Source organism: Perna viridis, chromosome 2 (genome assembly GCF_037379345.1).
Source record: "Perna viridis isolate PV_CMFRI_1.1 ecotype Kerala chromosome 2, ASM3737934v1, whole genome shotgun sequence".
Taxonomy (NCBI): domain Eukaryota; kingdom Metazoa; phylum Mollusca; class Bivalvia; order Mytilida; family Mytilidae; genus Perna; species Perna viridis.
The window spans coordinates 11,847,709-11,871,450 of record NC_142446.1 but is presented as its reverse complement, the minus strand read 5'-3'; the positions used below and the strand labels follow the sequence as shown (position 1 = coordinate 11,871,450).

The 23,742-nt window shown below is 32.9% G+C and overlaps 1 protein-coding gene across 1 annotated transcript in view; it reads right to left on the bottom strand.

The window, feature by feature from the left end:
• Positions 1-247: 247 nt before the first annotated feature.
• The window catches only part of LOC148623643 (E3 ubiquitin-protein ligase TRIM9-like), a 70,340-nt gene continuing 46,845 nt past the window's right edge, over positions 248-23,742 (bottom strand). The window contains exons 6-8 of the mRNA XM_088565609.1: positions 19,506-19,644; positions 13,923-14,147; positions 248-5,080 (exon numbers count right to left, since the gene is read on the bottom strand). Of these exons, the coding sequence (XP_088421735.1) occupies positions 4,782-5,080; positions 13,923-14,147; positions 19,506-19,644 (663 nt within the window). The 3' untranslated portion in view covers positions 248-4,781. The remainder of the gene's footprint in view (positions 5,081-13,922; positions 14,148-19,505; positions 19,645-23,742) is intronic.

The following is a 23,742-nucleotide window of genomic DNA, read 5'->3' as shown; positions in this document are numbered from 1 at the left end:
AAGTAACATAATAAAATACCAAAGAAAGTCATCCAACAATACGCAACTGTTAGCTGGGTAAGTTAAAGTAAAACATCAACTGACAAACACTTTTCGAAAACCATATTCGGGACCATCACATCGGTAAAAATCTCTTTCAGAGAAAACATATGATAAGATTTTTCCAAGTGGTGTACGTCCTATATGTAGGCACCACTGGAACCATCAAGTTAATGACACGAGAACATACAGAAAAAGACAAACAAAATTCTTCAATACCATTTATTTCTAAAATTTGAAATAGGTATATAAGTTCTATAAATTAAAGACAAAATAGAGACTAATTTTGACGATGACAAACATTTAACAGAATCAATAGGATTCAATACAAATAAATTCTCAAATACTGAAGCAATGACACTAAAAAAAATAAGGATTAACCTTTGGTAATTGGTTGGTAATTGGTTGGTAATTGCACATTCCATAAATCTAATGAATAACTTATTCAATATTAATAATAACAGAATGCTCTACAAGGTACAGCTTGATACTACTACAGAGGTCAAACCTGAACAGCTGGGACAAATATGAAGACGCCTTTCAAACTTGAATCAAGATAAATTTGACCACAAATGAAGTTCAAGTCATAACCTCCAAACTGTGACACCTTGTGGTACACAAGATCAATTCCAAACACATCCATATACTTTAACTTTACTAAAGATATTGCCTAGGCTTCTTTTTTTGGCTCATAATCCCTAAGTGGTTTGTCACTACCCCTTAAACTAATCTCAGGCTTATTTTGGTTATGTGGTACCATGTGGTACAATTTCAAAAAAAGTTCCATTCATTTTTCTCAAGTTATTGTCTGTACATCAGGAATGTTGTTGTGCCAAGTACACTCCACTCATATGGCAAACCCAATAAACAGAAAGTTGATCGTAGATAGCAACCATAAATGCTCACAATATGTATCCTATCTATATAAAGCCACATACCAAATTTGAAATCAATCCATTTGGCTGAGAATTTGTGAATTGTCAAAGTGGCCAAGTCCTTCTAAACAGGAAGTTGTTGATATTGGACATCATTGCTTACAACATATGCGCCATCTATTTAAAGCCACATACCAAATTTAAAATTATTCAATCAAATAGGAGTCGACAAAACTGCTTTTCAACAAATTCAGATGGATGAACATGGGGATTCCATTTCTTAAGAAAATTGTAGCATGAACAAAATTTCAAAAGATTACATAACGTGAAAAAAAAACAAATCATAATTAGCATTTTCCATAACTGTTTTTTTTTTCCTTATATGAAGGAAAAGTTCCTGACATAAACCAGTGACATAAGGTATTTTTTGACAGGCTGATGTCACAAATGAGGCTGTATAATTTTTATTTCTACATATAAACAGAATTTTTTATAATGATGAAAAGCTTCATATAATAAAAAGCTTCAGAGAGCACAGCACAATACAACAGCAGTGGCCAAACTCTCAACAATTGGTGCAAGTTTGGATATAATATTAGTTTTTTGACACACTTAAGCATAGGGATTTGCAATTCATTATGGACACAACAAATGTTTTGGACACTATATTGCACAAAATTTGAAATTCAATTATTAATTTTCAAATTAAGACAAAATATAAAAAAGGTCATCTGTCATAACTCAAAAACCATAAAAGATTTCTGGAATTTGATTAAATAATGCAGGCAGGGATTTTTATGAGGAATCCAATATATAAAAAAAAAACTTTTGAAATCAGACCAAAAACGAAAAAGTTGATTTTTTGGGATGTGGCCCCTTTATAAAAAAAAAGTAAGAGGTATCTCAAATCTGATGGGATACAATATCAGATTTTGACACACTAAAGCATAGGCACTTACATTTCATTATGGAAACAACTACTGGTTTGGACACTTTATTGCACAAAATTAGAAAATTTGACCATCAGAGATATCTGAAATCAGATTGAAAAATACAGGCAGGTACTTCCATAAGAAATCCAATAAAAAAATATTTGAAATTGGACCAAAAAAAAACAAAAAAAACAGTTGATTTTTTTGTGGGGGGGGGTATGGCCCCTTTGACCCCTTATGAGTCAAAAACCATCCATAGCACATTTTTCCCTGTTTGGTCCTTATTCTAAAGTGGAAGGGGCCACTGCCTCCAAATCAATTAGGAACCTTCCTTTAGTGGTCAGTAAAATCATATAAAAATTTCATAACAATTGGTCAACCACAACTAAAGTTAATGCATGGAAACAAATGCCCACAGATGCTGCTGCCGATTGCGCCATAACATTACACAAACGCTAATTTTTGCAATCATTTAAAATTTTACAAAAAAGTGATGATGTGAAGTAAAGTGGTCCACATTTTAACTTGTAACATTGCTATTTTTATGCTTGGATTGTCTATGACGGATTTCAAGGTGTTAACAAATACTGCAAAATTATTCAAACACTTATGATACATGAAATAACCACAAGATCCATATTCTTACATTTGGTTTAAAACATTTTCTTTCATTAGCAACACAAAAGTTTGCCCATATATAAGTATATTATTTCTCATTTTTTAACAATAAAGTATGTTTAGTTAATAAAATTGTTCAACTTAGCATGAGGGGCAGTAATATCAATACTATCAGGAGGTAAGATACTAAGGTCAAATTCATTTCAAAACACCTGCAAATTAATCAGCTCCATAACATCTTAATCTGTTATGCAGCACATAGAAACAAGAAAATCTAAGCAGACTGTGATTACCAAATAGATGTTCATCTACAATATTCTGTGAAACATACCATTCAAAACTTTCATAACATGTATTCAGGAATCAATGCAGCTTCTATACACATAATCAATCTAGATAGTTTTCCTTCCTATGAAATCATTATGTTTCTTTAAGGCATACATTCTTGACAGTTTGAAAGATTCCAATACTTAGTATAAAAGCGTGCTGATAACTTTATATTGATTCGAAAATTTTAGACTGTAAATTTCTCATTATTTTTTTTTTCACTTTAGCTTTGGTTGTCCTACTGAAAAAAACAATACCAATGAACAAAAATAACAAAAAAAAAACTATCATCTGATGACTTATGAAGGAAAAAAAAGAAAATGTACCAAAAGAAAAAAGGAGTAGACAAATAATAAATTCAAAATTGTTTTAATCCAGGTCATGTTTATTGTCAATCTAAAACATGCGTTTCATTATTGACATTGTAATTCTATCAATCCAAACTACTCTGCCATTTCCCCATCACTATTAAATAACCTCAGATGATGAAAGGAGAATTTCTTTTTTGAAAACTTTGCTGGAATTGTAGTGATATGCATATCAAAGTAGTTCCACCACCAGGAGGAGCTAAAAAATTCAGTTAAGTATCACTAGAAATAAAAAATTCTACCAAGAGTTTTGAAAAGAAGCTAAGAAATGGTAAAAAATCAACCAATTTAACTGTAATTTTAGAATTGGATCAGACAAATCCTGGACAGATTCTTCTACCTAGTGCATCCAAGGTTTTTTTTGTGTAATAAGACAGGATTGACTTTGTTCCTGTTAGATAAGGTTAATGTAATCCAGTGTTAAGATTAAAGTTTTAATGATATTGAAAAATTTACTCAATAAATGACATAAAAAATGACAATGGCACTAACTGGCTCTAAGTAATAACATCATAAAGCATTCAAATATATCTGACACTAAAATAGTATTGCACATCTAAATTAAAACAAAAACAGCAGATCTGCCTATCCACAAAAGGACACACTGCAGTAAAAATTAGCCCTTCAATTGAAGGATGATCATGTAACAAATAGAGTATGTTTACTCAGCAAATTTTATTGAAACATCAACATGAGATATGTGAAATATACAAAAGACATTTTCATATAATCTTATTTCAGATCTTTAAAACTATTCCAGTCAGGTAACCATTTATCCCTTTTGTAAACTACTGTAATAATCCATACTTTGGAAACTAGACTTAATAACTTTAGTTTTACAAACCTTAATATAATTATCAAACAATATAAAAGAACAGTGTTCCAATGTCCCCCATGCAGAAAACTTTTAATTCACTGAAGTCAAACGGCCATTACTTCCATAAAAATCAATCAACCGTAACCAAAGTCATCCCTAATCTGTAACTTTTCATAGTAAGACTAAGTACAAAAGATAAAATCAATTGGTAAAAGCATTACAAAAAAAAAGTGGAAAACTGTAAATTCACTGAAATTTTCTAAGTCCAACGGCCATAACTTCCGTAAAAATCATTCAACCATAACCAAAGCCGAACTTAATCTTTAATTTCTCATAGTAAGACTACAAAATATAAAATAAATTTGTAAAAGCATTACAAAAAAAAGTGTGGAAAATGTGGATGGACGGACAGATGGACGTCCGGCATTTCCATGTCCCTTCACGACGAGTCATGGGGGACAAAAAAAAAAACAAATTTTTAAACACTATATTCTACAATACATGGGTCGCATGAAATCTTTGATGATAATGGACTAGATAAGTGAGTACAGCACTAATACATATCACTGGACACTAATCCTGTATCTTTGGACCATATAAAATCTGCTGCCATAATGATATGGTTAACATTGTACAGATTTACAAAACTGTTCCTGACAATGACACACTACTGAGGTTTGGATTTAAACCTGGGTATAAATTTGGTCCTCATCTATTCTCATTTCTTTCCCCTTTATGTGTTAGACTTTACTGCATATTACTACAGAAAGTGCACGTCTGTATTGCTGAATTTCTGTAAACATCCTTACTCATCATCAGTATCACTTTCATGTGGAGGTGCTAATCCTGTTCTAAGTGTAACTTGAACATTCCTGTTAATACTGACTGCTGGGAAAAACACCCCATGTAAGTCATGAAATGCTATAGGTCCATGGGGCTGTTCATCAACATAATAACACACATGATGTTTTTCAAAATTTAACAAGATGCCGACCACACTTCCTCTCTGGATACCACCGTCTGTTCGATTTCGGTGTTCATCTTTGTGTAAAAACCAACTTCTACTATCATCAATGTACATACTCCATGCCTTGTCATCCTTTCCTACAATGATACAGTAACAAGTATAAATAACCTTTTTAAGGCTTATTGTATTGATGAGGATTCAAAGCCATTTTCTCCCATTCATAGGCTTCATTCATATCGCACAAGCGAGTGATTAAAAATTTGTAATTTCCCGCCATGTGCCAGGAAATTAAAATGTCGCGTGATGACTCTCATGCTTACCATGCTTACCATGTTTACCATATTCACAGTTGTTATTCATATTGTTGATCAATTACATACTTCCTGACTTATGAATGTTATTTATATTTTAAAAAATTGGTTTGTAGAGTATCAACTAATCATTTTGGTAGTGATATCGATGACACAATGACTTGATGACATAGTTGATGTTGGGAGAAAAGGTGTTATGTTTTTAATTTTTCCATACTAATTAGTTTACAGAAAATATATATGTTTGGGCAATTTTGCAAGATGACAGAAAAGAGTGCTTCATGTAATAGGTATGATATACCTTAAGTAGTCATTGACTTTTCTTAAATCTTCCTTAAAATAAAAACACCATAATCAGTCAGATATTAGACATGAACATCTGGGTAACCATCAAATGATAAGTGATAAAAAATAATAACCCAACTGTTAAGGAAGGGAAGGAAAACCAGATTTTGCTGAGGGAAAAACATTCCTCTGGAAATGTTGAAAAACAAAATTTGGCGAAGAAAAACCAAACCAAAGAAAGAGGAAAAAGAAAACTAGAGGTCACTAAGGGAATTACTATCTGATTTTTAAGGAGGGCATGGATGAAATTTGAACTAAAAAGGCAAGATTGAAATTTCAAGAAATTAAACAAGGCATGACTGGCCATAAAAAAAAAGAACTAGAGGCTCCCTGAAGCCTGAATTACTCATCTGGTTAATTTTTCATCTTTCAAAGGCAACAACGCTAACAAAGAGTCATCTGGTAACTTTGACCCAATGAAGTCATTAGTAGGTCTTTTCATCAGGATAATTTCATCAATTGAAAGTTTTTTTCTATCTAACATAGTTTTCAAAAAGTTGGCTAAAAACTGCAAATAAACCCCATTATATTTCACCTTTCAAGGGCAATAACTTTAACAGTGAGTGGTTTGCCAACTTTGACCTAAAGAAGACCTTTGTAAGCTGTATCATAAGAATCATTTCATCAATTGAAAGTTTTTTTTCTTTATAGATATTGGCTTAAAACTGCAAAAAACCTTTTTTTTTTGTCTTCAAAGGGCAATAATTAGGAGTCCTCCAACAATGACTAAATGAAGACCCTTGTAGGCCTAATCAAAAAGATTTTTTCAATAGGGTATGAAAATCTCATCATATGACTCTGTGGTTTCATGAGAATGGGTCCTAATCTACCATTCAAATGCACGAAAACAGTCATTTACAGAGCTTTGAGTTCAAAATTAAAAGTAAGACATCTATCTGTGTAAAAATACAGACAAAAATATCAAATATATATTTCTACATGATATTAGTGTTAAGAAAAGCAATAAATAGAAAATTTATTATATTGTAATGCATCATTCTCAGATCTCACAAGTAAACCATGAAATGCATATTGGTCTTCGGATTTCAACACATTCAGTATTGAAAATTTGGGCAATAAAATGAAACTAGAACAAGACTTAGAAACCCTATGGGAAGTTTTTTTCTATTTATTACAGTTTTCAAAATTTTTGTTAAAACTTATAAAAAAAACCCATCATTTTTCACTTTTCAAAGGCAATAACTATAACAGCAAGCGCCGTGAAGTGTTGTGAGCTCTACCTTTATTACGTGTACTTTCTGAATTTCCCTAAGGTTCCCCAATATACTAACGAAAAAAAAAGTAATGTCCCGGAAGTAACAAAAAGTGACTGTCCTTATGGAGAAAATTCATCATTTCCTTCAATCAAAAAAAAATATAGGTTAAGATTATGTTACAGTAAAAATAGATTCATCTTTTCTGATAGTTTTCAAGGCTTTTTCTAATTTGCTAATTTGTTTTACTTATTTAAAGAAGTGAATGTTATGTTTATAAAAACTTCGGGCAACACGTGGATGTACGTACATGTATCTCATCTGTTCCACTGTTGCTGTTGTCAAGAATCTAACCTGCCTTTGAAAAAAATATAACTCCAATTATATTATCAAAATTGAAGCACAGCTTTTCTAAGATGGGGAAGGCAATCATTTTCTTGTTTGGAATTTGCAGCTGTCATCCGAATTTTGTTTACGTCACCCGATATGTGTAAAATATTCCCACCATCCGTGGAGAACTGTAATATTTCTGGTATCTGTACAGATCAGATTGATCTGACAGCCAAAACTGAAATGCATGTTACTAGAGATGCCCTTAAAGGGTAAAAAATGTAAAGTATTGTGAAGTACTATAAAGTTATTGACCATTTTGAGAGCGAGGGTTATAATGGGGTTGGAAATTTGGGGGGGGGGGGGAATTGTTCAAGTTATACATTTATTGAAAAAAAACTCCCCCATTAATTAACAAGACAGATTTTCAAATAGAAATATTGATTTTGCTTGATGCTTAAATATAAATAAAAATATTGCACTTGTGAACCAAAAAATTTCATCCTGGTCGACCTCCTCCTTGTAATGCCTACCCCATATTAAGGAGTTGTCTAACAACTTGAACCAAACAGAGACTTTTGTAGAGGTCTTGAAGCCAAAGAAGAAGAGCAGCATTTATTTTCCAATACCTCTATAGTTGATATATGTAGAAACTGGTAACTTGACCCCAGCGGTTTGAAAATAGCAATAGCGACCATGTTTTATGTTGATCTATGTATTTAATTGACACAGTTTTTGAAGTAAATACCCTAAAGATACTTGTTACTAAGTTTGGTAATAATCCACTGAGTGGTTTCAGTGGTTACTTGAAAGAAAAGTTTAACAATAACAGGCACCAAGTGATGGCAATAACTCACATGGTCTTAGGTCATGAGAGGTGGAAAGGCTGGACTTATTTTTGTCCTAAATTTGTGTGGTTTATATTCAAAGAAATTTTTTTTAACACAGTACGAAAAACAGGTAGGACCTATATTTTTTAATAATAAAAAGGCAGGATAGAAAATTTCATCCTAGCTCCATAGAAATCAAATGGTTGCTCTCTAAAACTGTATTAAAGGAAGGGAGGAATACTAGAGGTGGCTAAGATTAAACTGTTCAAAAGAAAGTATAAGAAAACTAAAGAAGGCTGAGTAAAACTATTCCAAATGGAAACAAGAAGTGGCTGAGTAAAACTGGTCCAAAGGAAGGGAAGGAAAAATAGAGATGGCTGAGTAAAACTGGCTCAAAGGAAAGAAGGAAAACTAGAGATGGCTGAGTTAAACTGGTCCAAAGGAAGGGAAGGAAAACTTGATACGGCTGAGTAAAACTGGTCTGAATGAAGAGAAGTAAAACTAGAGGTGGCTATGTTAAACTGTTTCAATGGAAGGGAAGGAAAACTATGGGCGGCTGAATAAATTTTTCAAATTCTAAAGCCTGTAGTCTTAAGACAGCAAGTTCAGAGATTTTACAAAGAACAGGAAGAAAACTGTCAAATTAAGGAGTGGAAAGAGATGATAAGGAATGAAAAATAGAATAGAAGAAAAGAAAGTCATAGTCATAGAAAGTAATAAAGCTCTATGATTAATCAAAGAGTCAACAAACTGATACTTTGATGTATAGTAAATTCTTCATTAGCCTTTCAAATTTACAACTTCAAACATCTCCCAGAAATATAATTATTTGTTTTCAGGTTTTTTTGGGGTGTTATGTAACATTTATTGCAGTAGTAAATGCATATTACATTCAATGCATATTAAATGAGTTTAATTGAAATTAAATGGAAGAACTTAGTAGATACTGAAAAGGCTTGAAACCATCGATTGAAATGAACAAAAAAAAATTAAACAAACAGAGAATTATGAATACCCATTAACCTGCTGACAGAACTGTTGCACCTCTATAGGATAAAAGGCAGTTTTATTTATTTTAGTTTATTTTGTTTCAGCAGGGGTGAACATATGGAAAAGATATTTATTTGTGTATTCTCAATTTTTCTCCAATTATATAATACATATGGCAACAATACTTGAGGTAATTTAGTGGATATTTTACAAGCAGGATTATAATCAACAGGAGTAATAAAGAAAAGTGTGCTCAAGTTCCAGGATAAATAACCTGTGTTGAAACTTACTAAATACTTATTCAGCAACAAAAATAAATATGTCATGGTGCAAAGTAAAGAAACAGTTGAGAATTAAGTTGTCACAATAATTTTATTCCACAACACGATTTTTACTAATAAGACAGTAGCTTCCTGGGACTACATTGACATTTTCATGTATCATTAATCATGGAAGACATTTACTTATGATGGACAGAAATCCCACAAGACATTACAGTCATATCTTTTAAAACTAAGATGTTTTGCAAAAAATATTTTTGTCTCCAATGAGTTGCTGCTTTACATGCAGCTATAAAAAGCTTTATTTTCAGCAGTATAATGCTGAATTAACAAGGATAGAATATTCTACACACTCCAAAGAATCTTTTTTTACAACAAATACTACAAGTGGAAGGAGACATAAAGAAGCAAAACTGTTGAGATGCTAATTATCAGACATTTATTAAGTCTTAATCTGTTTCAAAATTTCAAACAAAACTTCAATTGTAGACAGAAATAGACTAATTGGACATCTAAAATAACAAGCCTATCTCTAGAAATCTATATATCAACTTTATCTAACAATCACTCAGATGTTTTGTTTTTGTTCATCAAACAGAAAAATTGAAAAAAGAAATTTGTTTCACACTGTCATGAAATAATCAAAAGCACTTTCAACACTATCTAATTCTAGGGAGAGCCAGTGGTGGGTCCAGAGACTGATAAAATCGGTCCAAAATCCCCCAAAATTGATTCATCTTTGAAAAATCTGTAAAACACTCCCTTACATTCCCTTGAAATGCCTAAGGTCATAAGATTTTAATATCACACTTACATCAATTGTATACAACCAAACTGCCTTTCCGAAATAAATTGTTAAGATTAATTCATACTTCTGCTTCTGAACTAAGTGAAACATTTTTGAAAAAGAACACTGTATTAGTGTAAAAAAGGTTATGGATTTAACTTGGTGAGACAGAAACAATATCTAGTTTTACTGGGTAAATCAGTGTTTTTGTGGTGAAAGTATAACAGATGATTAGGGTATAACAGGCTTTGTGTATAGAACAGTAGTGTACAGATATGAACATATCTGATGGTGTGTAGAAAAAACTTAAAGTGTAAGTTCACAATTTTTACAAGTAGAGTTAGACATAAGCTCCCTGGGACCTTTGGTCCAGGTGAGCTAAAAAGCACTTATTACTCATTGTTTTAGAAGAAAACTGAGTACTTTTTATTTGAAGGCATGAGAGCATTTTCAATTTCGTACTAATAAAAATAATTTTTTCAAAGGACAAGAACAAATTAATAAATTAAACAAGAAGTTGTCCAACAATTTTGACTCAAGAAGTCTTTGGTAGGACTTATCACATGATCTTTTCAACAATTTAAAGTTTCTTTTAATCTATCACAGTTTTCAAGATATTGACTGAAAACTATTTTTAAAAAAACAGTCATGTTTTCCCTTTCAAGGGCAATAACTCTTACAAGTAGTCCTAATAATATGGATCATTTCAGCTATTGAAAGAATTTGGATAAACCTAACAGTTTGAGATATATGTGAAAAACTACTGTCTGACCCCTATGTTCTATTTTTAGTAATGGTGGCCATGTTTTTCGACGAATCAAAAATCCCTACACCAGTTCTATGCAGGATACACCAAGGAACGGATGATGATGACAAAGGGCGCCAAGTGATGGCAACAGCTCACATGGACTTTGGCCAGGTGAGCTAAAAATTGGTCTGCATCTTGTCTTGAACTTGTCTGAGCTATTGGCAGTAGAAAACATCAAGAATATAATTGTTTATGGCCAATTTTTCCACTTGTTTCAAAACAGTTCAAGTCACAACCCCCAAACTCAACCCAAGCCTTCCTCTTGTGGGACCTTCTTTTTTAGGAAGATATTGGGAGACATTCTAACAAATGCTGACTTCCTAATGGTATGACCAGAATACAGACAATATTGATATCCAAAAGCTATATGCACATGCTGAGAAATCAATACCATCCAACTATGTCTCATATTAAGTATTTGGTCAATATAGTAATATTGCCAGAATACCTAGTCTGTAGCAAAGGTCATACCCTACAAGATCTCAATGTACAATAACAAGTTGTGGTGCCTGAATCTATAGCCAAATTTAATAAGTAATTATTGATCTGAATTTTCTCAACTTATCCATAATTTGCAAGACAAGGAAATGCTATTTACTTGATACTATCAAGTGATTTTGAATAAGAGAATACTTTCAGACACACATAACAAACTTGAATACAATGTTTTGCAGAGTGCAGCTTCATACGATCACAGACATCAACCCTAAACAGTTTAGGCAAGTATAAAACACACCATAAGAATTTGACCAGAATCCAAGTGGTTCCTATTGGCCTCTAATCCCTTCACCGTTTAAGTAACAACCTGAGTCTTCCCTTTGGGCTAAAGCATCCTTGACATATAATTTCAAAAAGAGCCATGCACTTTTACTAAAGTTATTATCAAGACATCAGGAAAAATGCTTGTTACTGGCTTCTCATTCCTAAACTGTTCATGTCATGACCGTCAAACCTACCAAGAACCAATTCCAACCTTTTTTTCATGGTTGGGCACCTTTGGTTCAATTTCATATAGATCTATTTACTTACAGTCAACTTAATGTCTGGAAATCATCAAACTGCTTGTTTTTTGGTCCCTAATTACTAAATGGTTTCAAGCATAACCCCAAAAATCCCCCTGCTTTTCTTTTGGCACCTTGTAGTACAATTTCAAGGAGATCCATACACCAAAACCAGTGTCATACAATATTTTGACCCCGTGTAATATTGAGTCTGTGGTTTAAATATCATAGCGAAATTTTGATTCCACTTATGATCATTTGACCCCCCCTGTATAATATTTTAACCCTCGTGAAATTTTGATCTCCCTACTGCAATTTGAATAAAACAAAGTGGTTGAATTTCACAAGAGGGGGTCCTTGCGGGTACGTGTGTCAAAAGAATAGGCCCACAGCAGCGCTAAGCTTGTCGTAAAAGGTGACTTAATAGTGCTCAGGATCCTAGCTGTGGGCTAGAATGCTCTGCCTACAGAGCTATTGGGTTGTGTGCCCCAGGTGGTGGAATGGCATGCTTCATGCTGGGGTTGTCTAGTCATAATAGTGAAACCTGACTGCAAACCATAGTGGTGCCACGAGTTGGGAAAGATGTCACTTTCTTCGCATGTTAAAAAACCCTGCTGTGGTATTTGATAGGAGTAGGAACCTTTGTGCTCTGCTGCAGGAGGCTAAATTGCCCGACCCTACCCCCTCTCCCTATTTTCAGTGGCAATCAAAATTCGTCAACTCTATAATCCTTGTGTCCCATCCAAGATTTGATTTCATCAATCATTTCATGTTTATTTTACCATCCATTTCATGTTCATCGCCTGGATATAGCTGAAATATTGCTGCTTGAGTGTTAAAAACCAACAATCAATCACAAGAGGGGGGGTAAAATAACATAGCAAGTAGGTTAAAATATTGCATCCAGGAGGTTAAAATATCACAGCATGAGTAGGGGGGTTAAAATATCACAACAAGAGCAGGGGGGTTAAAATATCATATGGGGGGTCATGTTAAAATAACCCCAGAGGTCAATATTCATAATATCATAGATTAAAATATAACTTTTTTGTATATGCATTATAAGTGTTTGTTTAAACTCTATATCACATCAGGTGATATAGGTCTAGGGTTGATACACCGGCCCACAGGTGATATAGGTCTAGGGTTGATACACCAGCCTTCAGGTGATATAGGTCTAGGGTTGATACACTGGCCCTCAGGTCTCACTAACCACTTCCGGGTCAAATGGCCACCCCCCTATGTAGTACCAAAAACACACTGAACCTAGACATATGCATTGTAAGTGCATTATTTGTGTGTATTATGATTAAGAGTAGTCAAAATGAAGCTGAGAATGTGTACTTTAAAATCATATATGTAATTAACTACAAAAGTGTATGAATATTGTTTACATGTGTGAGTAATTTGCCTCCATGCTGTCAGTTAGCAGAACAGGTAAAAATGTGGATTTTCAGTATTATTTATTCAAGTAAATTTTGTGAAGAATTTCTACTATCATCGTACCATTAGCATAATGATTTTGGAAGCCTTATTTTAAGCTTTGCAACGGTATGCAACTTTAAGATGTCATTTGTCCTGGGAATTCACAGTGAGACTTTGAAAATTACTTTTTTAACATGTAAAGTAATGGAAACGTTAGAAGTGGTTAGTGAGACCTCAGGTGATATAGGTCTAGGGTTGATACACCGGCCCGCAGGTGATATAAGTCTAGGGTTGATACACCGGCCCACAGGTGATATCGGTCTAGGGTTGATACACCAGCTCGCAGGTGATATAGGTCTAGGGTTGATACAGCATGTGATACATATTTTGACATGTAATATTTAGTTTGATATATTGACAGAGGTTAAGATATATATGATATTTTAACCTTAGGGTCAATATTTCATGGGGGTCAAAATATCCTGTACTAAAGTTATTGACTGGAAACCAAATTGTCTAAAGACAAAACAGCAATTTTTTTCGTGGAAAATATACATGAAAAGAAAATTTGTTTTCGATTTGTTTAACTCATATTTAACAAATAAAATTTTGTACATCTCAAAAATAGACAACTGAAACAAAATAATTTATATTTACCTAACATGAAACATTTGCCAACATCAAATCTAGCAATGCCAACAGCAGGGTCAGTTTGGCAATCATATCTGTCTATCACAACCTCCCAGTAATGGATACCTTTGGAGAAACCAACACTTCCCAAGACAACTCGGTGATCAAAACTATTACACGTCACTGTTTGATTGTCGTTGGTGAATATAATGTCTGGATGTGCTGAGACTGGGTCAAAGTGAAACCAAGCCACTAAAATATAAAAAAAAAAAAAAAAATTATCAGTATATCTTGTTAGTGGTACAAATTCTTTCAACATTATCATGTGACTCTGCAGTGACTGATCCAGGGGGTTCCAGAGGTTGGAAACCCTACTTTTGTTGGATGATTTTGTTATTTTTTTTTAGCAAAATTTGGGCAAAAATGAGCAAATAATAGCTTGGAGTCCCAATCAAAATTTCTGGATCTGCCTTAGGACTGGTTTTTTTTTTTTTTTTTTTTTTTTTTTATCAAATTAAACATTCATACCACCATACAATTTTTGACAATTTAAAACATTGGCTTAAAATACATCATGATCCAGGATCAATAAACTGGTTTGATTTAAACAATGCATCATGGAACTGCTATGAGCCATTTTTTGGTCAATTTGTCATATAAATGTTGTCATATATTAAAATAGAACATAAAATATCAACACATGTACCCTTTAAATTGCTGTTCTTCTTCACTGTCAATTTAATAAAGTATTCAAAATTACACCCTTCAAATACTTTATTGTGAAGAATAGTTTATGGCATTTTTTTCCATGATTAAAACAGTGAAGATAGACCTGCTTCTTTTATTTCTGACAGCTGTGGCAATTTATTTTGTATTTATGAAAGCTACACGTTTTATTTATTGAGTTGCATTTTCTGATCAAACTAGAATTACTTCACAAATTACATCAACTTCTATCACAAATCTTTAACACAACTTTGAAGTCATTATGCCAACTGGAAATTTTCTGTTTAAAGTTTAACCAAGCAATGAACAATCAAATAATATTTTTATCTAATATCATTAACTGACTCTGAAAGCCTGTGTAGATTGGTGCTAACATTCATAAATATTGAAAATCTGATCAAATAAATTTCTTCCAGTTGATTATCATTATGGAACAAAATTTCTGACATAGTTCTGATACAGTAATTGTTTTAGGCTTTAACTATTTCTGACGTAGTTCTGATGCAGTAATTGTTCTAGGCTTTATCTATTTCTGACATAGTTCTGAAGCAATAACTGTTCAAGGCTTTATAAATTTCTGACATAGTTCTGATACAGATATGTTTTAGTAAAAGATTCATATAAAAGGTTCAAATTTGTGTTCATTTTGTAATCAGAGTAAAGTGACTATATAACATCTGTTTTTTGACTGCTTAGTCACTTCAAATGTCTTATATGATTTTCAATTTTTTCTTAGAAAATACGGTTTCAAATTAATATAATATAGTGAGGAATAAATACATGTTTACAAAACCCCATTACACTCTAGTCAAGTAGTGATGTAGGGGGATGTTGTAAAACCCTGACTATATTCAAAAAGAAATTTAAAAAAAAGTTCTGATACAGTAATTGTTCTATACTTAATACAAGAATTTTTATAGGTTCTGGTTTGAATCAAATTTATTATTTATAACCAGTAAATGGATAAAGAATAGTATGTAAACAAATGTTTTTCAAGATAAAAAAAAATGAAAAAAAGCCAAGAACAACTGTAAAGAAAATTCAAGAATTTTCTCATTACTGAAATGTATATATAAGTTGAAGTATGTAATTGTACTTTTTAAACAGAACTGCTTTTTAACATTCAGTATATTTGAAATAACCTCAATGACGTCATCAACCATTTGTTTTATGTTTTGATACTAAAATTGAATTATAAGAATGGCTGTTATATTTTTTCAGTCTATTTGGAATAACCTCAATGATGACATCAAGCATTTCTGAAGATTTACTGCTTAAATTTTGATACTAAAAATTAAATCATAACAGGTTCTCTATAACAGGTTATTTAGTGTGCATCATGTGATTAAGGTTATTTCTTCATAAACTGAAAAAATATCACAGACATCACAGTTATTCATTAAATATCACACAAACATCTAAGAAAGTTGTGGTCCTCATGGATGTCTAGATCATAGGATTAGATATTGTAAACAAACTAAATCATATATATATATATGACCAAAATTCACTAGAAAAACTGTGATCAAGCTCAAAAAGAGAATGCCCCCCTTGCTTAAAATAATTTCAGTGTAAAACACTTGTTGGATTACCCCCCTTTGAAGTCATCCAACCATTCTTATATTCCTTCATGCTCATCTGATACCAAACCTTCCTATAAAATTTCATCAAAACTCCTTGATTGGTGAAGGAGGAATTGTGCTTACAAGAAATATGGACAGACAGACAGACAGACAGACAGACAGACAGACAGACAGGGTGATTCCTATAAATCTCCTCAAACTTTGTTTGCAGGGGGTATACTAATTTTGCAAACATAAAATTGATGAGAATAAATGAATCATGTTCCAAGTCCCCCCTCCACCAATAGGGTTTGTAAGTCTCGTTCTAGTTTCAGTTTCCCTCCTGGAATTTCTGATGTAGAACATATTGAAATCCAAAGACTGATTAGCATTTTATTGTTAACTTCCGGGAAATCGAAGCGCTGCATCACAAGGAAATATCTTCTATTTTTATACTTTTCTTAATATATTTATCCTGTATAACTAGATGTTTGTCATTTTTCATCAGTATTTTTACACCAAAAGATATTTTGCTTTTTACATTGAACTCAGTGCTATGTTAATGACTAATCTCAATGCATTTGAATGGTAGACGAGGACCCATTCTCATGAAACCACGGAGTCACGTGACGAGACTTACATACCCTATGAGAGTAAAAGAAACTTATGGTACTTGTTTTCATAGGCAATGCCTACTCCATATTATCCTCATGTATGTGTGCACACATCAAATGAGAAAAAAATGAAAATTACTGAGAGTAGTTCTTTGATTATAAGAGGAAACACTATCAAGCACCAAGAAAAGTAATTTATCCTTAGAATAATAAAACTATATGATTTTGATAAAAGTGACTGTAAAACTAAATCAGGTGATGACAAGTTTAATGGTCTTTGTCTACAGGTAACTGATTTATGTACGATTGCAACCACAAATAATCTAATTCATTATCTGTTTTATAGTCTACCACTCAAAGAAGCTGAAGTCTTTCATCTCCAATTAAAAACACAATATATAAATGTTTATCAATATCACTAGGGTTTTGGCCATCAATGTTTATGTAAGTATAGATATCAGTTAGGATTTCTTTGTTAGTGGCATGATTAGACAATGACATTATTTATCATTCATTTCCATGAAGATACAAGATAGGGTGTTACTGTTAGGACAAGCAAAACAGCTGACACTCCTGATTCATCAATTAAAAAAAAAAAGAAGTGCATACCCAAAATAAAAATACAAAATTACATCCACAGATACTACCAGTAATTAAATTGGATTAGAAAAGCCATCCAAAACATGACCCATACATTGTTTTTCTCGAAATAGCTGCCCATCGATATAGTTTAGGGTATAACATATATTCAAATGCTGAAAAAGATATCCCTTTCTAGAGACACATCTGTTGATTTCTAAAAATGACTTTTGAAGTTAATTTTACATTTTTTCTAATAACATGTACAATGTATCAGGAAATTTAATAATATTTTGACTGGTGTTTGAAAAATCGATCACTCTCAAGTGAATTTAGTTCTAGTATACAAAATACTATGAAATTTTTGCATGCATTTAATTTCATGATTTGCTGCTTGGATGAAAAAATAAATAAAATAAGGAATTTTCTGTGATTGAAATAAATATTTAACTAGCAAAAGAGTTTCACTAACAAACGTTGAAAATTGTCAATCAACCAGTATTTGGATGCATTACACAATACACAGTTTGACTTCAAAAGGTTGATTGATGGATTGTTGGGTTTTAACGCCCGAGCAGCAATATTTCAGCTATATTCAGGCATGAACATGAAATGGATGATGAAATGAAAAATGGGATGGGACATAAAGATAATGGGGTCGACAAAGTTTTATTGCCACTGGAAAAAGGGAGAGGTGGGTAGGGTCGGGCAATTTAGCCTCTTGTAGCAGAGCCCTATGGTTCCTACTCTGTGAGAATACCACAGCAGGGTTCTTTCACGTGGAAGGAATGTGGCATCTTTCCCAACATGTTGCACCACAATGGTTTGCGGTCAGGTTTTCCGTATTATGGCCTGATGACCCAGCATGTAACATGCCAGGGTTACCCCATTCAACCACCTAGGGTACACAACCCAGTTGCTCTGTGGACAGAGTGTCCTAGCCCCCGGCCAGGGTTCTTATGACTATTTAGTCTTTTACGACAAACTTAGTGATGCTGCCTGCCTATTCTTTTGACACCCAGACCTGCATGGGGCGACTTCAAAAGGGGTCTATCTATTATTTGTATTTCAGTTAATGCGGTTAATGGCGATCTTGAAACTTAAGAAAACAAAGTTGCATGTTTTACATTACTTGTATATTTTAATGTGGGGATAACCTTGGGTGATTAAATGCTTCTACAGAAGATCAATCATATCACTTAAAATTATAATGCTGTTTTCATCATTTACAGGTTTTCATGTAAACAAGTTGAGTTGAGAAAAATATCTCAATTTCAAAACCATTAGCTTGTTGGGTATTGCCTGAAGAAAAAATATCAAATGAATACAAACAAAATTTGAGTAATTTTTCTATTTGGCATAAAACTACTAGACATATGATCATAACACATAAAAATGGAACCTCAATTAAATGGACAGCAGTAGTCTGTAGTAAGTTCCTGTAAAATTGTCACATGGTTTCATTATCCACTCATTAGGACATTGTTTATGAAATGACATCTTGGGGTGTTCCAATAGAACTTGTGACATCTGTTGTCAAGGAAGATACTAAGTAAATCAAGGACACCTGAGTAGACATTCAAAATGCAAGTTTACAATAATGTGATTGTTGGGCTATCGCATTTTTCACATTAACAATAACATAGCAAATATTTCTAAATTGTCAATAGACCAGAGATCATCAGAATCTCAGAAAAGTATATAAAAAAAAATGATAAAATTATGCATATTAATTTCCTGCAGCTAATAAACAATCTAAAGATTTTTAAAGCATTTTAAAAATTAAAGAATATTCTCCAGCCTTGATAGTTAAAACAATATAAAGTTTACTTAATCAGGTTATCTAATTGGAGAAATCCAATAATCAACAAGGGCAATAACTCACACATGGCTGATGTGAAAATGTTGAATTGTGAACATAATTTTCATCCAAAAGAATGCTCTCATCACCAGATTGGATGTTCAAATAAGTTACATTATCTCTTTGGCAGTTATCACAGTCATCATTTTACTAAAATACCCTCTGTTTCAGTAACTATCATGTAATTAGTAGTTGTTTAACTACTGTCTTATTTCTAGGTCTAGACAAGAGAGACTTGGATCAATAGAAAACTGAATTAATAGCTTACATTCTGCTGTCTGTAAACTTATAGGATCACTATAGTCACTTTCCCCACAGTAGTTTCCTGCTTTTACCCTTGCATAGTATAAGCTGTTAAAATGAAGTCCATCAACTGTGCACATGGTCTCTCTACCCACATAAACAACCTGAAAACAAACAGACAAACTATAGTCCATTGACAGTACACTGCATGGTCACTCTATACCCACATAAAATCATGAAGACGAATACTATCCAATTCTATAGCATGATCCAAATAAAACTAGAGGCTCAAGAGAGCCTTAATCGCTCACCTGGTTAACCATTTGCTTATTTGGAAAACTTGAGGAATGAGACAGGCTTAGTTAAAATCTACTAAATTGTCAAATGCAGGAAATGCTTTTCATGGCATTTTCATGACCTGAACCAGAATTTTGCAATTATGACCCCTAAGTTCCATTTTTAGTACATGTATAGGCAGCCATATCTATTCACGGATTAAAAATCACAACAATCATTTTGAACACAATACATTAAAGAACTATATACTTATTTTCCTTCAATGATCTTAGATGGTTTTAGAAAAGAAGATTTTCAAAGTTGTACATATGAAGAAAAAAAACAACAAAAAAACTGTTTCAGGGGCCATAACTCCTACATTAGTCAATGAATGGTTTTGAAAATTTCGGCATAGGTCCTTAACCAATGCCAGAAATTTGCTAAAGGCAATGGTTTTTGAGTTATTTGCAAAAAACTGCCATCTGACCCCTATGTTCTATTTTTAGTAATGGCGGCCAGGTTTTTTCATGAATCAACAATCCCAACGGTCAATTTGTGTGGAATACCCTAAGGAACATATATGCCAACTTTCATTGAATTCTGTGCAATGGATTTTGAGAAGAAGATTTTCAAAGTTGCACATGTGAAAATACAAAAAAAAACTGTTTCAGAGGCAGAAACTCTAACATCAGTTGACCAATCAGTTTGAAAATTTTGGCATAGGTCCGTCTCATAATGCTGAACAATATTACTCGGCCAAAAATTTGCTAAAGGCAATGGTTTTTGAGTTGTTTGCAAAAAACTGCCATCTAACCCCTATATTCTATTTTTAGTAACGGCGACCATGTTTTTAATGAATCAACAATCCCAACGGTCAATTTGTGTGGGATACCCTAAGGAACATATATGCCAACTTTCATTGAATTCTGTGCAATGGATTTTGAGAAGATTTTCAAAGTTGCACATGTGAAAAATGCAAAAGAAACTATTTCAGGGGCTGTAACTCCTACATCAGTTGACCGATCGTTTTGAAAATTTTGGCATTATTGCCATATCCAGAAATTTGCTAAAGGCAACAGTTTTGAGTTTTTTGCAAAAAACTGCAATATGACCCGTATGTTCTATTTTTAGTAACAGCGTTTTGTCATGGATAAAAAATCCCAATGGTCATTTTGTGCAGAACACCCTAAGGAACAATCATGCCAAGTTTAAAACCTGTCAGTCCAGTAGTTTCAGAGGAAAAGATTTTTAAAAATTTGTCCATGACGACGACGGACGCCAAGTGATGGCATAAGCTCACTTGGCCTTTGGCAAGGTGAGCTAAAAAACTGTTGCATTTGCATTTACTATACTAATATTCAAGATCTATACTCTAGACTTAAAAGTAAGAATTTGAATTGGTGAAGAAATAGGCAAGTTTGATATAAAAATGCTTGTTTTGGCTCCTTGTGGCTCCTAATTTTAGACAGCTGGGACCATAACTTCCAAAATCAATTCCTGTTAGGAACCTTATGTTCAATTTTCATGTACATCCATTGATTTATATCAGTACCTAACTTATCTCATGAAAACCAAGTGTTTACAGACCTTACAGACAATACTTAACCATTACACAACCACAAAATTTCTGTGAAAGGAGAACAAACCTAACAAATTACAATAGACCTTATAAACCTTTGATTCCTAGATGATTGCAACTGACTGTTCTGTCAATCAGCTAGGATAAGACAGACTTTGACCAGACGTCAAGAATTAGTTGTTAAGGTTTCACAGCCAATTAAGCCAGGCTCAAGACTTGTTAAGGTATTGCAGCAGTGCCAACAGTGGTTTGCTAAATTAACAGCAGATTTCAACTAGGTTCCAGGTTAGATGTTCCAACACTGCCAACAGAGTTCAGCTACTTTAACATCATTGCCATAACTTTAAAGGCAGACTTCTGATTTTTAACAATTAAAGTCATCCCTGATTCCATAAACGTAGCATTAGCTGATAATTAACGTGACACTTTATGATATTGAGTAACACATTAACTTCAGCAAGCCAGTAATTTAGATAGTCTCTGATGTAATGATGTTGATACCTTCCCAGATACCAAGGCATCAAAAAGGTTTAAAGAACATTTATATTGTAATTATCTTCATTATAGGCTTACATTTAATCACCCACTACTTTTCACAGACAATTTAGAAAGAGCTGATATATCACCTGTAGACAGGCACCATATCAGAACCATCCAAAATTTTGAATCTTTTTAAAAATTTTGTATATTTTAATTTCTGCTAACTTGCAAATCCTGCTCCCAAAACAACTTGTGTGGTTTTAAGTAATTATGGGAAGTATGAGGTTTTTTTTGCAAAAGTTTTTGTATTTTATACATAAAGGAGTAATAAAGGGCTTTAGATTCACGCCTTTTCTAAATTAGTACTGTAAAACATAAATTATTTGATTTATGATGATAGAATATGCATGGCACATTGCTGTAACAGATTCTACTGATATTACTCAACAAACACAAACTGCTGTAAAATAATGTCAGCTTCTATATGATTTACCAAATCAAGGGATTTTCATATTAAAGATTGAATAAAATTCTAATAAGAACAAATACAATGTAAATGTGGCATCCCATCAACAGAGTATACAAAACATTGACTCAGTAACAACCATAAATTTATAAGTTCCTCTGAGACCTTTAACCTTTGACATTGAAAACATAAAACAATCATCCCCTTCTTCAAATGGACTAAAAATGTTAACCCCACAAGTGGATTATCACTTTCTGGAGGAATTAACTGAGAATTATATTCCTTTATGCACATCTACATGACGCCTAACCTGCCTATAAAATTTACCAAAATCCTTTTCACTTGTTAAGGAAGAGTTGTGCTTCGGAGGTTTTAAGCTATTATGTAAAATCCCTAATTTGAATTATCTCCCTTTACAGGCACCTGAAAATAATTAAATTCTATCATGCACTTGTGCAAATGATGCAAAACCTTCCATCTTCACCTCTGAAGCAGGAGAAGTTGCACTTACAAGATATGCAAAAATTATGAATGGCCAGTCAGACAGGGTGATTCCTATATACTTCCATACTTTGTTTACAGAAGATATAAGGACACATTATATACAAAGTTTAGTCTAAATCCATTAAAAAGAGTGTCAATTCTAAAGTTTCATGAGAGTGTTAGGGTTGTATGGAGGGATAATAAAGACATTTATTAACTACAGAATTTATACTGGTTTGTTAAAGATAAATAACTTATTTCCACATAGAACCATTCAGAAGACCAAATAAAGCTACAGTAATGATTGGTAAGTCTGATGGATAATCTCACATTACCTACACTTAGAACAAAGGAAACTGTGATAAAACCTGTATAAAAAGTGTTTATAATTACAATGAGCAACAATGAAAATAATGTAATGATTGCATAACTTTCAGGCTTTCCTGGGTCCATCTGGGAAATCATATATTGTAACATTCCATTAGAAGATACAGTGTAGGCAATTAGTTATTGTAGAATAGCTACATAAAACTCTTAGTCATGACAAATGTCTGACAAACAAGGAACTATCAGGGGGATCATTAGACTTAACTTTCATGGACATTTCATCTTTCTGATTTATAGACTACCAGTAAATTACTCCATCTATCTATTGAGTAGGAGAGACATATATTTGGATACCAGCAGGGCTTTATTTAATAATAGCTTTTGTATGAGTTTGTTCCTCATCCTAAGGAAAGGGAGCTAGATGTTTTAAAACCACTTAATGAAATTCCATCCAAATATACATACACAAAGTATGGCATTACTTTAGTATTTGTACCTGAAATTATTCAAGCCCACTGTGACATTGGTCTTTAAATTTAAAAAAAACAAATGAGGTTTCAAATTTTAAGTACATGCAAAAATAAGTCAAAATCAAATTCAGGATTGTTGAACTGACATTATACATTAGTATCACCAAGTCATAGAATTCCA